The 20,490-nt window shown below is 40.8% G+C and overlaps 1 protein-coding gene and 1 long non-coding RNA gene across 9 annotated transcripts in view; one reads left to right on the top strand and one right to left on the bottom strand.

Moving 5' to 3' along the window:
• LOC130363996 (uncharacterized) overlaps positions 1–17,432 on the top strand; it is a 34,594-nt gene extending 17,162 nt beyond the window's left edge. The window contains exons 3-4 of the long non-coding RNA XR_008891885.1: positions 2,879–2,913; positions 17,271–17,432. This is a non-coding gene — a long non-coding RNA (uncharacterized LOC130363996). The remainder of the gene's footprint in view (positions 1–2,878; positions 2,914–17,270) is intronic.
• Positions 1–20,490, bottom strand: part of MAPK10 (mitogen-activated protein kinase 10) — a 271,558-nt gene that overhangs the window by 22,239 nt on the left and 228,829 nt on the right. For all 8 annotated transcript variants that reach the window (XM_056568752.1, XM_056568753.1, XM_056568754.1 and 5 more), the window contains 3 exons: positions 15,526–15,708; positions 9,218–9,342; positions 2,826–2,888 (listed from right to left, as the gene is read on the bottom strand). In XM_056568752.1, the coding sequence (XP_056424727.1) occupies positions 2,826–2,888; positions 9,218–9,342; positions 15,526–15,708 (371 nt within the window). The remainder of the gene's footprint in view (positions 1–2,825; positions 2,889–9,217; positions 9,343–15,525; positions 15,709–20,490) is intronic.

Genomic DNA, 20,490 nt, shown 5'->3' with positions numbered 1-20,490 from the left:
TTGTTTGTAAAAACTGGATCTTCAATACCTTTTTCTATCTATTTGTATAATGATTTATAGCAAGCTCTACAATTTATAACCATACTGCTATAATTCCCACTATACTGAGATACTTCTAGATACTTTGATTAAGATGTTGAACATGCTTACGAAAAGCATAAATATAACCTAAAGCACTGCAACCCTATAATACATAAAACATCAATAATTCTTCCCCTTCTGTTCATTTTTCTACACAATTTTCCATAGTAAGCAATCTCAAAGCTGTCAGCATAGGGCCCTAGCACTTGAAAGGTTAAGTTTGCAGCACCGCATATTATTGATCTTCTACATATAAGCCATGAAATCTGATTGGTTTTTGAACATGTGGAAGTCTACATGGCTTTCAAATAAAAATAGTAGATAGCAATAACCGTGTACTAGAATATCCTCTATATGTGCTCACATCTAGAGAAGCATCTAGGAAAGATATATTTGATTCATGCAATGTTGGATATTAAACAGTAGTGTACTCCTAGCCACAAATGTTTATCAAGGTAAATCTGACAGAAGCAGTAGAATATATCATAGCAATGTAAGAAATATTGCTAGTCAAAGAGTCCCTCTCATGATCTTGTTTAATTTTATAATCCTCCCAGTTTGCTGCCCCCATCATGATACACCTCCCCCTGCCTTTATTCTTACTATTTGTTAGTTTTCTACCTTGATATTGCTCTGTATTTCCTGCTCAGTCAGATTCACAGACAGGGGAGAATTCCACCCCCCCCCCCCCCCCCTTACTCTGATACACACAGCCCATAGCAGTTCTGTGAAAAATCTGCGAGATGAGCTATGATTGGCTAAAGCTGCACACATACCCTCAGCATTTCCTGATTTTGGGCTTCTGCCAGGCCAGCAGGAGTCCAAAGTCTGTGCAATAGATGGGGGAAAATGTACTCTGGACAAGTAGGGAGACACCTAGTGGCAGCTTTTTTAAACACAAATAAAACATAGAAAACTTCCTTTTTTTAAAACAAAAGTACATTGTAAAGATTTTTTTTTTTACCATAAGTGCAATAGCAAAAATTTGTTTGTTTTAATGAGAGTGCCCATTTAAGGCCTAGTTCTCATCTGTGTTGGAGGTTGGGGTCTGTGTAGAGTCTGCTAAAAATTCAGGACAAAAAAAGCACAGCATGTTGAACTATTGTGTCCAGGAAAATCTTGACAAGTCAACAGGGGTCCATCATGTGTGATTTTAATGCCACAGTTTTTTTCATTGCTCTGCTCCTGTGATGGAACAGAACGAGAAAAAAAAAAGTAATTATATGAAATATACCTAAGCAGCATCATAAATAGATCATTTTAAAGGGATTGTCTATAGTTGGCAACCTCATATTTATACCCTAATAGGGTACATTACATTTAGCTGAGGTGAGAGTATTTATGCTCAGGACTTCTTTCTTTGAGTTTAAGGTGGGAGCAAAGCTCATTGCTCATCTGCTTTCAAAATATGCTCACCATTAAAAAAAAATTTTTTTTTTAAATTAGATATTCAAGTCTAAGGTATCTTCAGTCTTAACACCAGTCATAGACATAATATAAAAGTAAGCCAAACCCACCATTGGCAGGACTGACCAACCATCTATTATGTATAAAGCCTTCCTGATTCCCTCTGACAGCATATGTTGAGGAAGAGAAGAATTAGTCCTATTAGATTTCAACATGCCCTATATTTTTGTTCTTGGTAAGATACGCCCCCACCAGAGGTGTCTGGCAACAGCTTCCTCCTAAATACCCATAGGCCCACTGTGCATTTGTAGGGATCAAGAGAGGTAGCTGTTGGCTGAACAAGCATTCAATTAACAGGTATCTGAAATGTAAGGAAAGCCTTAGAATTGAGTCCATCATGATCATATCTAAGCCCCTGCTTATTAGACTACTTATCAAAATATTTCCCTAGGTTGTCTGAAGGACTCCTGAAAGTTAACAATTAAAGGGGTATTCCAGGCAAAACCTTTATATATATATATATATATATATATATATATCTCAACTGGCTCCAGAAAGTTAAACAGATTTGTAAATTACTTCTATTAAAAAATCTTAATCCTTCCAATAGTTATTAGCTTCTGAAGTTTTCTGTCTAAGTGCTCAATGATGATGTCACGTTCCGGGAGCTGTGCATGATGGAAGAGTATCCCCATAGGAGCTGCACAGCTCCTGGGACGTGAGTCATCAGAGAGCAGTTAGACAGAAAACAACAACTCAACTTCAGAAGCTAATAACTATTGGAAGCATTAAGATTTTTTAATAAAAGTAATTTACAAATCTGTTTAACTTTCCGGAGCCAGTTGATATATAAAAAAAAGTTTTGGCCTGGAATACCCCTTTAAACCCCATTTTGCTTTGTTTTATTCTAAAATGTTCATACCTTAACACTGATTTAATTCTCAAGTATTCTTTATCACAGTAGGAGATCAGGGTTTCCTAAAACAGAGCTTAGATTCCCTTCATGGACAGAGTTGCATTAAAAAAATTCTGACTGCCCTCTGTTGACACTAGAGGGAGCTCAGGAGATTACTGTATACTGTTTATACATTTCACCCAATAAGACAGCATTGCACTAAATTGTTAATAGTAGCTGAAAACTGCAATCTAATAAATGTGCTTAGATCAAAAGAAAAAACATTATACATAGAAGTATTTTCTATGCACAGAACATTGGGGGAAAAAAACCTGAGTATTACATATTACACGGTAAGATTGCGTCCAGCTTGACTAACTTTACAGCCTGAGTCTATAATTCAACATTGAACAATTGCATTTTTACAAATGTAGAAAATAACCTTTTCAATATTCTGTGTTTTGACTGATTGTCCATTCCATCTCTCCCTCATAGGGTCCTGAGGCTGAAAATGGAGGAGAATGGGTTGGGTAAGTGAATGAAATCATATAATGCATAACACAAAACTCTCTGCAGCTCTGGGGTAATATACATTGTTTTTTACTTATCACTTATTTTCACTGGTCTGTAATATTGCTTAACTGTAAAACTATTTTCATATTTTTAACTGGACATGGTAAAATATTTAAATTTAGGAAACACAGAAAAGATCAAAAAACAAAATGCTTGCATGGACACTCTGCTGAGGGTCAGACTTGAGAAACACGTCAGAGAAGCCTGATTCTTTGACACCTTGGTTTTCAGTAAAGCACATGGCCTATTGTAGTTATACAAGGCTTCTATTAACTTCCAGCCACAGACAAAGAACCCTAAGCCTAATTGCCAAAACAATTGTCCTGCAAATCTATCCGCAAGAAGGGGAGAAGAGGGTGCTGAAATTAATAATTCTGGAAAAATAAAGGAGGGGACGGGTTTACAGGCTTAACAGTTTATCGATGAAAATGTCAGAAAAATATACAGTTTAGGACAACACTTTAGAACAACAATTTTATAGATTGTTTATATGACTTGTTCATTTTACATTATATATCTATATCAATTAACAGTTATTACTATAGTGGCAAAATACAAGTATATGTATTAATAATACAGATGCAGTTGTGCCACTTTAGAGATATTCCACTCTACAGTACCGGGGCATAAATAAACATTTGCCCATATCACCGTACCTCCCAATGAGAGTTACCCATAAGATATTGCCCACCACATAACACACAGTGAGCTCTGCTCCGCTAACCGGAAATGACATTTAGTTCCCAATAAACAGCTAAATTAGTATAACAATCAGTTCTCTAGATATCAGCAATGGATTGATCTCTTCTATTAGGACAGACATAGGATGTTCCAGGAAAGTGAATGTAATCCAGCCATGTCATCATGAATCCTGGACAATTGTTTGTTATGGGCTTGGTAGCCAGGGTCAATAAAAATGTTAAGCAACAGAATGCAATGTAAATAAGTAAAGCTGTTGCAAAAAAAAAAACATAAAACGGTATAGATCACATTATAATTTAGGTAAATGGCTTTGGAAACAAGGGTTCCCTAAAATCTTGGGGTTTATAGTAACATGGTCAGGACCAAAACACAGCAGCAGCAAACATGAATGACAAACAGATTTCGGCTTCATCCATGCTTAGTACAGAAAGCAGGCCACAAGACACACCAGGATACAGAAATACTGCATAATTCATCCCTACACAAAGCTTAAGACAGACATGGGAAACAACACAGAGGAATTGCTATTGAAATTAGTACACTTAAATACGTGCCCCTTAGTCTACCATGTTGCTTTTACATGCCTATAGTTTACTATTAGTAACTCCCTCAATATAAAATGACATAAATAAAAGAAAGAAAAGAAAATACTACTTGGATTACTTTCTGCTGCACATCAAAGAACCTTCAATAAAAAATAAGTTTCTAAAAAGCTTTTCTCTCCGTATCACAGCTGATGTGACATTTCTAAATCATTGTAGATGCATGAAGAAAATGATAGCGATCAATGTGAGCCTCACAAAAATCTTTATGTTGAAGTTGCATATATCTACAGTATTAGGCTGAACAATGGCGCTGTCTCGCAAGTTCTAGATTTTAAAGTTCAGGAAAGACTGTTAATGTTTGGAAGTGGAAAACCTTCCAATAGTAAAGCAGATATGTTTTCTTTCAGCACCATGGAGAGTAGCTAAAAGGAAGCGGTAAACCATGTCTGTTTTATACAAAATGCCTTTCTTTTCTGACTTTTTACAATATATAAGGGTCTATTCACACGCACACACACAGTATCCTGCGCATATTGAAATCCTGCAAATCAACTATGCGCAGGATACTGTGCATTTTTAATGTGCAGAATTTAAAGCTGCAGATTAAAAGTCATTTAGTTTATACTGAAATGTGTAGCTTCAAATCCTGTACATCCAATATGCGCAGGATACTGTACATGTAAATACACCCTTAGGGTAGGGTCACACAGAGTGCATACTCAGCGCATTTGGCGCCGCAAGAAACCTAGTGGTCAGTGGGAAATGCGATGCATATGCACTAGAAGCAGACACACATGGCTTTCCCCACTGCAGTCCTGTGTGTTCAGTGAGGTTTGGAGGTTGGGCGAGCGAACCAACGTACCTGTAATGCGCGGCCAGCCTCCGAATCGCACTGCACACAGGGGAAAGCCCTGTGTGTCTACTTCTAGCGCATACAAAGTGTATTTCCCGCTGCCCGGGAGATTTCTCGCAGCATCAAATACACTGTGTACGTTCTGTGTGTGACCCCACACTATATTATACCATATAACCAGATGTCAATTTAAGCAGTAGGTAGATGTCAAAGACGTCCTGCTATCTCACCCAATTTCCCCATAAAATAACATGGAAATGTTTATGTTCATTGCATTAATGAGTGAAAACACTGATAAAACGTGTGCTTTTAACTGACTTAAAGAAGACGTCCCATGCCTAGAAGTACAGATAAACATATCCCCTATACGTAGTTTTAGATTGTGAGGGGTCTGCGATCGGAGCCACAGTTCTTACCCAGAGCGTTGCGTCATGATCCCTGTCCGAAGTGGGGTTCGCCACTCCCCCTCCATTAATTTCAACCATAGAGGGGTGGCAGCCCTCGCTTCGGGAGGGGGTTGTGACGCGTCGCTCTGGGGAAGAGCCGGAGCTCTGTACAGGAGATCGCAGGGGGCCACAGTGGTCAGACCGCCCGTATTCTAAAACTTATCCCCTATCCTGCAGATAGGGGATACGTTTTTCTGTACTTCTAGGCATGGGACTTCTTTAAATCTCAGCTTTAGATTTGAAAGCTTGTGACTTACTATATCATTTGTAATAGTAGCATGTACTATGTAGCATGTACTATTAGTCAACTATACATAGACGTCATTTATGCAATACACATTGCAAGGACAAATCTCTGGAACTACATAGACACTTACTCTAAACTGTAGTGCTTTCTTGCCTTTTGTAGAGCATAGTTTTATTGATGTCAGATGAAGCACTGGCTCCTTAAAATCCTACCAACTCTTACATTATACTGACCAAATCTACATTATTAATGCTATTCCTGAAAATAACAGGGCATTGCCTGAGCTGCAGTATACTTTACAATAGGCACGAAAAATACTTTTGTTTGACAGAGCTTCATGCACATTACCAGCCTATCTGTATTGCCTAATGGGTAATGGATAATGGATAATCGAAGACACTACATGGAGAGATTTATACTGTATATTCTTCTTCTAGATCAGAGCGTTTTACTGGATTACTATCAACATCAATATCCCCATGAGATAGTTACAACAATTATACACTTATTAACTAAATGTAGTGGGGCAGAGTTATATAGACACAATCGACACAAGCTATAAATTATTGTTAACCAATTTTCTATTTGTAAAAAAAAGACCTCATGCAAAGTGAATTTGATAAGAAACCCCCTACTTTATACTAAACTGACTGCAACATTATTCAGCACTACACAATGAATGCTAAATAAAGAAAATAAAGAACTGATGCATATTTATTCAATAATACTATATGGTTACAAATCCTTAAAGGGGTACTCCACCCCAAGACATCTTATCCCCTATCCAAAACATTATCAAGCAAAGAGGAACACATACTACCTCTTAAAATACTGCTCCTGACCATGTCCGGGAGAGCTCAACTCAATCCCACAATTTTCAGAAAATTTACTTTGAAACTGTCATGTGCTGTATGCTGTATGCTAACTAGTCATTGGGGTGGACAGTGAGTCACGGTCTCACTGCTGTAATTACACCTACTAAGATGTGATTGACAAGCCAGTGAACCTCCCTACATCAGAGCTCTGATGTAGGGAGGTTCACTGGCTTGTCAATCACATCTTAGTAGGTGTAATTACAGCAGTGAGACCATGACTCACTGCCCACCCCAATGACTAGTTAGCATACAGCATACAGCACATGACAGTTTCAAAGTAAATTTTCTGAAAATTGTGGGATTGAATTGAGCTCTCCCGGACATGGTCAGGAGCAGTATTTTAAGAGGTAGTATGTGTTCCTCTTTGCTTGATAATGTTTTGTCTAGTGATAGGTTCTGTACTTCTGAACATCTGTATTCAACCACAATCCATTTTAGAAGTCTGGTTGAGTACCACGCAGTTTGAATGCTGAGCAGGATTTACCCATAAGAAATTATGCAAATGTGTTTAAATGGTCCCAGCATCCACCATCTGCCCCATCCTCTATACTGCCCTGTGGGTGAAGGGGAGGTGCACTATAAAGGATGGAAGATGTTGTGTGGTTGCCGGTAAAAGGATGGGAGAGGAAGTGGTGGTGCACCCAAGGAATTATAAAGTATGGCTGGTGAGCATGTGATGCACTAGCAAAAATGGAACACTCCCTCAATCTCCTTACTTGCAAGTTTTTTAGTGGGCAGGGCAGGGCATGGTGTTTCACCCCTCCATGCTGCCAGGATCCAGGACTACAAGCCACACGCGATTCACCTCTAGTGACTCAGAGCTAAAGGCACCTGGTGTCAGCAGAGGAGTCAGTCAGAGAAGAAAATACACTAGAGGGGGAGGACTAGAGAAGGAGGCTCATGCAAGTAGTAACACAGAGCAGCACAGTCACACAGTGACACTGTGAGTGATCTGCTGTGTATTACAGCACAACTTTACACAAGGCTGCACATGAATTGGGGCCTAAAAAGTGCTTTCTCGGTCAGATAAGTTCCTGATAGCAAGCATCATTTGTTTTATACTTACTGTATAGCAGGCAATCTACAATGGTGTATGAATGTGGTTGGGCACCATTGGTACCTCAATGGAGTCACTTTCTCCAATACAAGTTGTCTTCTTAACCAAATACTGTCAACAGCTCTAAGCAAGAACGAGTTCGAGAAGCAACACTCGACTGTGAGCCTCATGCTGATCTGTTTATGTGACATTTATGTGATGCACACTCTCATTTACTTCAGTGCTTTGTGCTAAAAATATCATGTACTGCCATGTGTGTAGGCTCCAAGGCAATAATGAGATGAGACAGGGACTAAGGGACCACATCCATCCAATTATCCTTCTGTCTAATATATATTAAATATTCTACAGTTCCATTCTGTCTATGCTAACATTTTTTTGCTTCTGGATTTCCAAATGTATCCTATTGCTTGAGGAAATAGTATTTGAAGCTTTTTTTAACGTCTACATAAAATGCTCCACCTTTGATGTCTTGGAGATGCCATTTATTGAAATGTCAAACAGACATTTTCGCACTGTGGGGGGTCACTTAGTCCTTTGAATCCAACCATACCATGCAGACAGTTTACTCCCTTTTGTTTGCCGCTGTCATATTTCAAGGGATTTTATGATGTTGGCAGCGACATGCTGTAATTCCCATGATTTAATTTCTCTCCGAAATGTTCTGGAGCTGCGAACATTTAGGCAGATTTACACTAAAGAATATCCACCAAGAGAAATTTCTGGCCAGAAAATCCATGCAGACATTACACGGTGATCCTGATCAGCTTCACTATAGGACCTGCACCAACTTTGATCGCGGTGACTAGATGGTTAATAGCTTTGCAGTGCAGATAATCCCTGCAGGCTATTAGCCATTAGCTATCGATATTAGCCAGAGGCTGCCGTAGAGAGCGGGATCACGGCAGAATCCTCCGGAATGTGCACATATATCCTGTGGAAGCAATGGGATCACGCTGATGCTGCCGGTCGCATCAATAGTTATTTGGCAAGATGCTAAACAGGGTAATGGGATCGTAGGTAGTTGGCTCCATGTTACTGCAGCCTTGACTCCTGGTTACTCAGTTCCTGAATTACATTTATGTCCTAACAGAATATATGTAACATTGCTGTCCTCACAACACAACTGCTTTATGCACCCCCAAGTGTCGCCAACTTAGAAACCAATTCTTTTAGTAGGGACTCAGTATAAACAGGGAGAGTTCTTGTTGGTTGTCACCACAATAGTTTCAGTAAATATAATTCTATTACTTTGTTACTTCGGAACTAGTCACACATTTGCTTACTGTGTGTATTGCTTGCATTGGAAGAAAGACAGCGTGTTTTCTCATCATAACCTATAGGTGTATATTCTCCATTATAAATGAGATGATTGGGTAAGGACAAATTGGATTACACACAGTCACTTCAGCTAACACATTCAGTGAGATACGTAGGAAAACAAAGCAAACTTAACAATACAGTAACACTACATTTAAATAAAAGTATCTTTTCTATGTTTAAATCAATTTTACAAAGGAGAATACTAAATCTTACCGCTTCAACTTCCGCAGGGTCATACCAAACATTTATGTAGGGGTGTTGTAGTGCCTCGTCCACTGATATTCTCTTTGCTGGGTCGATCACTAGCATCTTTGATAGAAGGTCTCTTGCTTGGCTGGCTGAATGAGAGATAATGGTGACAATGTGATTCCAGTCACAGGCTCATTGAAACAGTTCTAAAATTACAGATGTAACCATGTAAAAAAACAACAATATAACAATATTTGTTCGAGTCCAGAAGTATCTGGAAAGTGACGTGACACTATTTTCATACTTTAGATTATGTAAAATAAAATATGACACTGGCTATATACAGTGGTCCCTCAACATATGATATTAATTGGTTCCAGGAGAACAATCATATGTTGAAACCATCATATGTCGAGTACATATGTCTATGTAAAAATAGTTCTGGGGCCTCCGAACCATTGTATGTTGAATACATATCTCTATGGGAAACTGCTAATTGGTTCTGGGATGACCACTGTATGTGGAGTGTATGGGGAGTGTTTAACAAACCAGGGTGCCTCCAGCTGTTGCACAACTACAACTCCCAGCATGCATGTACAGCCATTGACTGTCTGGGCATGCTGGGAGTTTTAGTTTTGCAACAGCTGGAGGCACACTGATAGGGAAACATTGATGTAAGGGGTGTATTGTGTGTATATGTATTGTATGTGATGTGTGACATTGCATACAATACTGTACAGTTCTTTAAATACCTTCAGGGGAGACAGAATGTCCTCCATTATGATCCTGCCGACTACAGCTCTATAGAAAAGGAAGGGGAGCAGCTCATTGGATGCCTGCAGCAAGATGCTGCAGGCTATTGGCTATGGCTGCACTGGGGGGCGGGGCTTACACAGAGCTCACAGTGGAAGCCTGCAGTGAGTTAGCAGGACAGCATGTGAGTAACAGGAGGCAGAACGGGGCACACGGGGCACATTAAACAACTATCTGTCAGTTGCTGAAGTTGTCAGCGCTGTCAGATAGCTGTTTGTACAATGGCCCCGACACACAGCAGCATCATATGTCGAGGCTGCCTTCAACATACGATGGGCTCTGAGAGGCCATCATATGTTGAAATGATCATATGTCGGGGCCATCATAAGTCGAGGGATCACTGTATATAGTTCCTCCATTTTCACAGGCCCCAGTACAAGTAATTGGACAATTGAGTGTACAGCGTTTTCATGGTCCACTGAGACCTGTTACCTCCTTATTCTGTGACAAATTAAAGAGATAAAAAGTGGAGAGTTGATTCCAAGTCTTAAATTTGCATTTGGTTGCTGTTGATGGGAGCTCTCAATATGTCGCAGATACATGTGTCCGTGCAAGTGAACAACTGACGGAATGTTTGGGGTTCAGTAGGGCACCCATCCAACTGCCAAATTGATCTCCAAATTTTAGGATTGGCCAAATCAACAAATTGGGAGATTTTAACAAAGAAGTGGATGATCTGAGAATTTTTTCTTTAGTAAAGAAAAACACTCTTCACAACATGTAGTCAAGGCAACGGAGGCTAAATGGCAAAAATATTGTCACTGTACAAATATTTCTGTACTTCTTATTTGTAGGACATTATTTTCAACTATTTTTTATCTTGTTTGCTTTTATTTGGGCAGTTGAAGGTCATCCACTGTCCTATTACATGTTCTGATCTACAGAAATGGTCGGAATCAGTGTCTGTGTGACTTCTGTTAGCATTTATTACACATAAGATGGCCAGAACTATGAGATACTGGTACAGTAGTAGAATTTAAGTCTGAAGATTAGTAGCGGTCTTAGTGGCCATGGGCACCATTATGACATCTGCACACTTATGGACATGTTAAAATATGCCAATATTTAACACCAAAGAATGTTTGTTCAAGATGGTGAACTATAAAGAGTGACATAAAAGATTAATTTTGTTGTCACGAGATGCCAATGCCCTCATCACTGAATCATTTATGGCCCAATGGTGACGAATGTACTTAACCCCTTAATGACCAAGCCCATTTTCACCTTAAAGGGAATGGGTCACCAAATTTTGTAATTTTTTTTTTAGAGGTTTAATAAATTTTTCAAATTTTTTAAAATATTTTTGCAAATATTTTTAATTTTTTTTATTTGTGACAAAATATGAAAAATTTAAAAATAACTTGTCATATTTCCCACTCTTGACCAGCAGAGGGAGCTAACATGAGGGATTGGATGAATAGAAAGGAATTGCTGTAAAATGTGGCCTTGCTTTCCTGCAACTCCCTCTTGTGTCTGTATGCAAGTAGAGCGGGGGATGGGAATCTGTATTCCACTAGCCAGAGCCATTTTGTCAGTGATTGATAAATGCAGACTACCTAAAGTCTCTCACACACTTTTCTGCTCTAACGTCGCAGCTCCTCACTGCCCGCACCTCTGTTCCACACTGCCTGCTCCTCGGCTCCTCACTGCCCGCTCCTAGGCTCCTCATTGCCCGCACCTCCGCTCCTCACTGCCTGCACCTCTGCTTCACACTGCCTGCTCCTCGGCTCCTCACGGCCTGCTCCTAGGTTCCTCACTGCCCGCACCTCCGCTCCTCACTGCTCGCTCCTCACTGTCTGCTCCTCCGCTCCTCACTGCCTGCTCCTCCGCTCCTCACTGCCCGCTCCTGCACTCCTCACTGCCTGCTCCTCCGCTCCTCACTGCCCGCTCCTCCGCTCCTCCCCTCACTGCCTGCTCCTCGGCTCCTCACTGCCCGCTCCTCGGCTCCTCACTGCCCGCTCCTCCACTCCTCTCTGCCCGCTCCTCACTGCCTGCTCCTCCGCTCCTCACTGCCCGCTCCTCCGCTCCTCACTGCCCGCTCCTCCGCTCCTCACTGCCCCCTCCTCCGCTCCTCACTGCCCCCTCCTCCGCTCCTCACTGCCCGCTCCTGTACTCCTCACTGCCCGCTCCTGCATTCTTCACTGCCTGCTCCTCAGCTCCTCACTGCCCGCTCCTCGGCTCCTCACTTCCCGCTCCTCACTGCCTGCTCCTCCGCTCCTCACTGCCCCCTCCTCCGCTCCTCACTGCCCGCTCTTCACTGCCTGCTCCTCCGCTCCTCACTGCCCGCTCCTCCACTCCTCTCTGCCCGCTCCTCACTAGCTGCTCCTCCGCTCCTCACTGCCCGCTTCTCCGCTCCTCACTGCCCGCTCCTGTACTCCTCACTGCCCGCTCCTCACTACTATATTGTACATACACAATACCGCCATATCCATACAATACTATATTGTGCATACAGAATACCGTGCACACACAATACAGTATACCACCCTGTTTGGGAAACACTGTAGATGCTGCAAAACTACAACTCCCAGCATGCCAGGACAGCAAATGGCTGTCCGGGCATGCTGGGAGTTGTAGTTTTGCAACAGCTGGAGGCACCCTGGTTGCAATTATTACAGGGCCATGAATAATTAGACAGTTTGAATTCTCACACACAGCTTTTCCAAGCTTCTGAATGGCACCTGATCTGACTAACACTGACACATTCCTTGCCATTCAGAAGCTATTGGAATGCTGATTGTGAGGCTAGGTTCAACATTGCAGGCGCAATTCGGCTTAACAGCTAGCGCTTACCCCCAATTTTTACCCTGGTACCCACCGCCACAGGGATGTCGGGAAGAGCCGATACCAACAGGCCCAGAGCGTCAAAAAAGGCACTACTGGACCTAGGTGGTAACAGGCTGGCGTTATTTAGGCTGGTAAGGTCCAGTAACAAGGCCAGGCCAATTTTATTTTTGCGTTTTCGTTTTTTCCTCCTCGCCTTCTAAAATCCATAACTCCTTTATATTTCCATCTACAGACCCATATAAGGGCTTGTTTTTTGTGTGACCAATTGTACTTTGTAATGAAACCTCTCATTTTACCATAAAATGTACAGCGAACCCGAAAAACATTTTTAGGGATGAAATGTAAATGTAAACCCATATTTTGCACATTTTGGAGGGTTTTGTTTTCACACTGTACAATTTACAGTAAAAATGACATGTGTTCTTTATTCTGTGGGTCAATACGATTAAAATGATACCCATGGATAGATACTTTTATATTTTTGTACCGCTTAAAAAAAAATCTAAAACTTTTTGTACAAATCGCCCTATTTTGACCACCTATAACGTTTTCATTTTTCCATATATAGGGCGGTATGAGGGCTCGTTTTTTGCGCCGTCATCTGTACTTTTATTAGATACCACATTTGCATATATAAAACTTTTAGATCATTTTTTATAAATTTTTGGAATAAAATGTGACAAAAAAGCAGCATTTTTGGATTTTTATTTTTTATTTTTTACGTTTACGCCATTCATTATACGGGATAATTAACATTATATTTTGATAGTTCAGACATTTACGCACGCGGTGATACCAAATATGTTTATTAAAAAAAAATATTTTATGCTTTTTGGGGGTAAAATGGGAAAAACTAACAATTTTCATTTTTATTGGGGGAGGGGATTTTTTTCACTTTTTTATGTCCCCATAGGGGACTATCTATAGCAATCCATTGATTGCTAATACTGTGCAGTGCTATGCATAGGACACAGCACTGCTCAGTATTAATCAGTGATTTTCTTCTCTGGTTTGCTCGATCTCAGAGCAGAGCAGAAGACCCCGGGAGACGGCCGGAGCCAGGTGAGGGGACCTCCGGCCTCCATTACAGATGATCGGATCGCCACGGCAGCGCTGCGGGCGATTCAGTCATCCAATCAAAGTATCGCAATGCCGCAGATGCCGTGATCTGTATTGATCACGGCATCCGAGGGGTTAACACGGATGTCGGCCATTACAGGCGGGTCCCCGGCTGATGCTAGCAGCTGGAACCTGCCGTGTATGACGCGAGTACCATTCCGAAGCTCGCGGTCATACACAGGATGTAAATGTACGTCCTGGTGCGGGAAGTCCCGCCAAGCCAGGACGTACATTTACGTCCGTGGTCGTGAAGGGGTTAAAGATGTACTCTGGAGGAAAACATTTTTTTTTTTAAAATCAACTGGTGCCAGAAAGTTAAACAGATTTGTAAATGACTTCTATTAAAAATTTGTAATCCTTCCAGTACGTATTAGCGGTGGTATACTACAGAAAAAATTCTTTTCTTTTGGGATTTCTTTTCTGTCTGTCCACAGTGCTTTCTGCTGACACCTCTGTCCATGTCAGGAACTGTCCAGAGCAGCATATATTTGCTATGGGGATTTTCTCCTGCTCTGGACAGTTCCTGACATGGACAGAGGTGTCAGCAGAGAGCACTGTGGTCATCACAGAAAAGAAATCCAAAAAGAAAAGAATTTCCTCTGTAGTATACAGCCGCTAATAAGACTGGAAGGATTAAGATTTTTTTAACAGAAGTAATTTACAAATCTGTTTAACTTTCTGGCATCAGTTGATTTAAAATAAAAAAAGTTTTCCACCGGAGTACCCCTTTAAGATGTAAATCAGTCCAGTTTTATTGATAATAGTAAGCCTGCTTGCCTGTGTAGAGGATTTTACCTGTATATGCTGTGAGGCTAGGATTCCACTGAGGCTATTGCAGTGCTTTTTTTTTTGGCTTAAAAATGCCAGAAACAATGCCAGAAACAATGCCCCTGTTTTCCCCTGCGTTTTGGCGTTTTTTCTGGCGTTTTTCCCTTTGTGTGGAATTTGCCTTTTTTTGACGTTTGACTTTGACTTTGACGTTTTTTTTTCCAAATTTGTTGAGTACCAAAAAAAAAAAAGGATGCAATAGGGATGGAAAAAAAAATCACATGATCTTTTCAGCTCACTGTAAGTCACTGTATGAGTCATTTTGACTGACTCCCTTTTCCAAGTCATTACATGCTGTCACACTTGTGTTGCTGTTCATGCATTCTGGATCTGAGCTATTGGATCCCATCCTTAGCTGACCTTTACACATCTCCATAATAAACGTGTAAAAGAAGAGAAGCAAATGTTCCTGCCTTTATCCCCTTGGAAATGTCATTAAATGAATTCCCTATTGGGAAGGAAACTGAAGCACTGAAAAACTGAGTTTTACCCCTTATTGGAGTATTTCCCAACCAGTAAGCCTCACGCTATTGCAAAACCACAACTCCGCTGGGAATTGTAATTTTGCAACAGCTGGAGGCACACTGGTTAGGAAACACTGCCCTAAGGGGTTTTCTGCCTTCCTCTGGATCAGCACTGCAGGTTAACAGGGTAAACTAGATAGATTGGTGTCAATTTTAGCCTTACAAATTTATGTTGTGGTCACATACAGTACGTCTGATCAATATAGGACATCTACAGAACAGTCATTCAAATATCGGATGTAATATATGTTATGAACCTACCTTTGAGTTTATTATGCTCGGAATCTGCTGGAAATAGAGAGTCTGGGAAAAGCTTTGGGAATGTGAGACCAGCATATTTGGGCCGATTTTCCACATAATTCCGGACTGTTGGCTGGAGTTTTTTCATAAATTCTGGACAGGGTGTTCCCAGCTGCTCTATGACTTTGTTCCACTGATCAATGTCTGAACATATGTTAAGGAATAAACAGTACTCTCTATTCTTACTGCTAATAGAAAAATAACAGAAGAAAATAAATGACAGCTACAAACAGCTACAGCTTTTTCTTCAGCTTGTTCAACATATTTCCTTAAATTATTATTCACATGGTGGAATGTCCACAAGGAAAATTTCCGAGTGGATATTCCACAGACAGCGGAGTGCCGTCAGAACATGCAGACGCTAGGACTGTTCGGAAATGCGTCGACTCACAGACAGCAATGCATTTCCTTGTGGAATCCGCAGGTAAAATAGACTTGTCTACTCTTTCTTCAGACGCTGGAATCAGAATTTCTGCTGGGAAATTCCATTTTGTGAACATGACCTAATAATAATAATATTTTTTTTTTATTTATATAGCACGCACAGATTTTGCTATATTGGTTCCCTGTCCCCATTGGGGCTCACAATCTTAATTCACTTATCAGTATGTTACTTAAATGTGGCAATATAGCTGCATTTAAAAAGTATTTTATGTATATTATGGCTGCAACACCAAGATCCCTTAGGCTATGTTCACACGGCGGAAACTATCGGGTGCCAGCAGGAACATTCAGAAATATGCCTTCTCCATAGACAGCAATGCTTTTCTGTGCAGATTCCGAAGAAAGAATAAATACGTTCATTATTTTGGTGGACACCTTAATTGGAATTTTTGTGTGTGCGAAAAACATCTGTCACAAGAAATTCCGCTGTGTCCATGATGCTGCGAAATCCCATTGAATACAATGGGACTATGCTGCAAAGGAATTTCCAAGTATAATTTTTCCACCGGATTCCACTTGGAAATTCCGTTGTGTGAACATGTCCTAACAGTCCCTTAAAATACGCTCACACAGCCATAAGATTATATCAGCATTCGACCCAAAGGTGAAATGATACAGGGAGCTGTTGCAGCTGTATTATAGCCTAAGTCCATGTTCACATGGCATAAAATGTGTGGAATGTCTGCCGGAAAACAGGGCATTCCACACATTTTCCCAATCCAGCAGGCGCTAGGCCAGCTCGAAATAAATGCACTTAGATGGAAATGCATTTCCAAATGAAATCCGAAGAAAGAGTAGACATGTCTATTCTTTCTGTGGATGCTTGAATCAGAATTTCCGCGGCAGAAACATCTGCCGCAGGAATTCCACCATGTGCACAGTGCAACAGAATGCCATTGTAATCAATGGGACTCTGCTGCAGCCGAATGGACATTCCGCCGTGTGAACATACCCTAACTCTATTGCTATATACTTTAACACACGTAAAGCATGAATTAATTGCCAACTTTCTTCTTAATCTCTTCATCATCTCTTCTCACTCTTATAATGATACAGTAGATGTAACAATAGAAAAAAGAAAGCATATAAAAAGCTAAATAGATCTCCCGTTAAATGGTTCATATAATTTACAATAAAGCTTTATGCTTCTGGCATAGTTGTTTGCTACAATATCAACTGTTCAACAGATGGTTGTTACAACTCTCTACCTCGATTCCAAAACTAATACAATTTATGTTTTTGTTTTTTTAAATCTCTGTTAGGAGGAAAGGTGAATGGCTGCCAGACATCTCCAAGCATCATTGATCCCAGGGGAGAAAGAACCTAACATGGCTTATTGTTTTACACTATAACATTAAAACCAGATGAAGTGAATAACTCATTATTTTGTGACAATGGTACCTGTCAGGGGTGGGATATATTAGGCAGCTAATAAACAGACAGTTCTTGAGATTGCTACATTGGAAGCAGGAAAAAATGAGCAAAAGTGAGGAATTGAGAGACAATGTCAAGGGCAAAACTATGATGGCTGGGTCAGAATATCTCCAAAACACAGGTTCACTTGTCTTGTGGGGGTGTCCTGGAATGCAGTGCTAAGTACCTACCAAAAGTGGTCCAAGGGCAACCGATGAACTGGTAACAAGGTCGCTACAGTACCCCAAACTACTGGAAAAATAACCCTGGCTATGATAGATAGGACAGCTTGTTGTATGTGGAGCTTCATTCAAAACAGCATCACTTACTGCCAATATCCACCGCCAAAAGTGCCTACAAGGGAGACTTAAAGGGGTATTCCAGGCAAAAAAAATTTATAATGATGACTGATCGCGGGGAGCCAGCTGCTGAGACCCCCTGTGATCTCCCTGCAGCCCTCACATTCTATGCGGGTGCTGAATCTCCAGTTTCGGAAACCTCCGGGTTTCTGGGACTGGGGAGGTTACGTCACGCCACGCCCCCTCCAAGCTTTGATTTTCTCATTTAAAATAGAAGAATGGTTACATTGTTTGATGTAACATTGGTTGTTGTGAGGGTTTGAGAGTAGGTAAAAGCTATACTGTAGTCAGTAGGAAATCTGTTGAAGTAGGAGATCTGTTGAATTTTCAGCCACATTATTTAAGGTGAAGTAGCATGTGCAGTATAATATAAGTATATATATATATATATATATATATATATATATATATATACATTCATTGCCGTAAATGTTGACACCCCTGAAATTTTCTGAAAGTATTTCTCACAGAAAAGGATTGCAGTAACCCGTTTTGCTATAAACATGTTTATTCCCTTTGTCTGTATAGGAACTAAACCAAAAAAGGGAGTAAAAAAGCAAATTGGACATATTGTCACACCAAACTCCAAAAATGGGCTGGACAAAATTATTTGCACCCTTAAATTATTATTTGGTTGCACACCCTTTGGAAAAAATACAGTCGCTTCCTATAACCATCAATAAGCTTCTTACACCTCTCAGCCGGAATGTTGGACCACTCTTCCTTTGCAAACTGCTCCAGGTCTCCCTTATTGGAAGGGTGCCTTTTCCCAACAGCAATTTTAAGATCTCTCCACAGGTGTTCAATGGGATTTAGATCTGGACTCATTGCTGGCCACTTCAGAAATCTCCAGCACTTTGTTGCCATCCATTTCTGGGTGCTTTTTGATGTATGTTTGGGGTCATTGTTTTGCTGGAAGAACCAAGATCTCGGACGCAAACCCAGCTTTCTGACTCTGGACTGTACAGTGTGACCCAAAATCCATTGGTAATCCTCAGATTTCATGATGCCTTGCACACATTCAAGGCACCCAGTGCCAGAGGGAGCAAAACAACCCCAAAACATCATTGAACCTCTACCATATTTCACTGTAGGTACTGTGCTCTTTTCCTTGTAGGCCTCTGTTAGAGACCAACCGGGGGACAGGGAGAATGAGTCCTAAACTGACCCTAAAACCATCTCTCCCTGCCTACTTGCCCACTCACCCTAAACGGCGAGTCGACAACTGGGCACCAGTCCCTGCCTGAACTAAAGTGCTGGGGCCTAATAAAAACACACACTAATAAATAGTCGGTCACCAACTAGAAAACTAATAGGAACTTACAACTCTATAGTATATAAGTTCAGAGGACACAGATCAGAGAGTAGTACAGAAGACACAAATCAGCGGTCGTGAACAGAGGACACCATAGATCAGTGGCCGTGAACAGAGGACTCGATAGATCAGTGGTCATGAACAGAGGACTCATAGATAAGTGATCATGAACAGAACTCCAAAGATCTGAATAAAGAACTAAATAACAAAGAGAACACCAGACAGGAAAACGGATAAGTCAACAGACTATAGGAACAGACAGGAATATTGTATTATCCCCCAGAACGTCCAATAGACTCCAAGTCCATGGACCAGAAACAGGGATCTATAGCTAAAAAGGAATTATTGCAATCCCCAAGATAACCTCCAGTAGAAACAGGAATGTCTTGATACTAGAACGCTATCTCCCAGAGTCCACGTTGGAGCACGGAGATATCTTGTACTAATTCTCAATTCCCCAGATTCCCCATGGACAGGTAACAGGGATATCTAGATACACAAGATATAATTATAGAACACTGTTCACACTGAACACAAGACAGGAAACCGCAATCCCTCAGGAACGTCTAGTAGACTCCAAGTCCCCATGGACCAGAAACAGGGATGCAAGATAGGACACTGTTCACACTGAACAGGTACAAGTACAAAGGACAAAGATCAGATCAACCAAACAGAATATAAATATAGGACGCTGTACACACTGGAACACAAAACAAGGATACCAAACAGGGATAACATACAGAGCATACACAGACATAGTGTGAACAGACACATAATAGTAAGTATAATAAATCCTAAAACGGACTAAACAAATACAGCTTAAAATCTACTAAGAGCATGCCAAAACATGGCTAAAACCAGAAAATACAAATTGCATGCTAAAACAGATATAGTAGATAAAAGCACAAAACAGAGTTTCACCCAGCCTCCATTAGCCATATGTCCAACATGTTAGCAAGACAGGGTACAAAGAAGTTATCTATAATCACCAGCACAGAGGCTATGCTGGGCTGACAATAAATAGACACACCCTAACAGAGGCCTGGGCTGAAAAGGCCATAAACATTTAACCTTTCCCTGGCCAGGAAACATGAAACTGTTCACACACAAGCAATGCAATAGCTGTGTGTGAACACAGACCAATACACACATGACAGCCTCATTCCGTTTTCGGTAAACAGTAGAATGATGTGCTTTAGCAAAAAGCTCTATCTTGGTCTCATCTGTCCATGAGATGTTTCCCAGAAGGATTTTGGCTTACTCAAGTTCATTTTAGCAAAATGTAGTCTTGCTTTTTTATGTCTCTGTGTCAGCAGTGACGGCCTCCTGGGTCTCCTGCCATAGTGTTTAATTTAATTTAAATGTCGACGGATAGTTCGCGCTGATGCTCCCTGA

Source organism: Hyla sarda, chromosome 1 (genome assembly GCF_029499605.1).
Source record: "Hyla sarda isolate aHylSar1 chromosome 1, aHylSar1.hap1, whole genome shotgun sequence".
Lineage (NCBI taxonomy): Eukaryota > Metazoa > Chordata > Amphibia > Anura > Hylidae > Hyla > Hyla sarda.
This window is presented reverse-complemented; position numbering and strand designations above follow the sequence as displayed.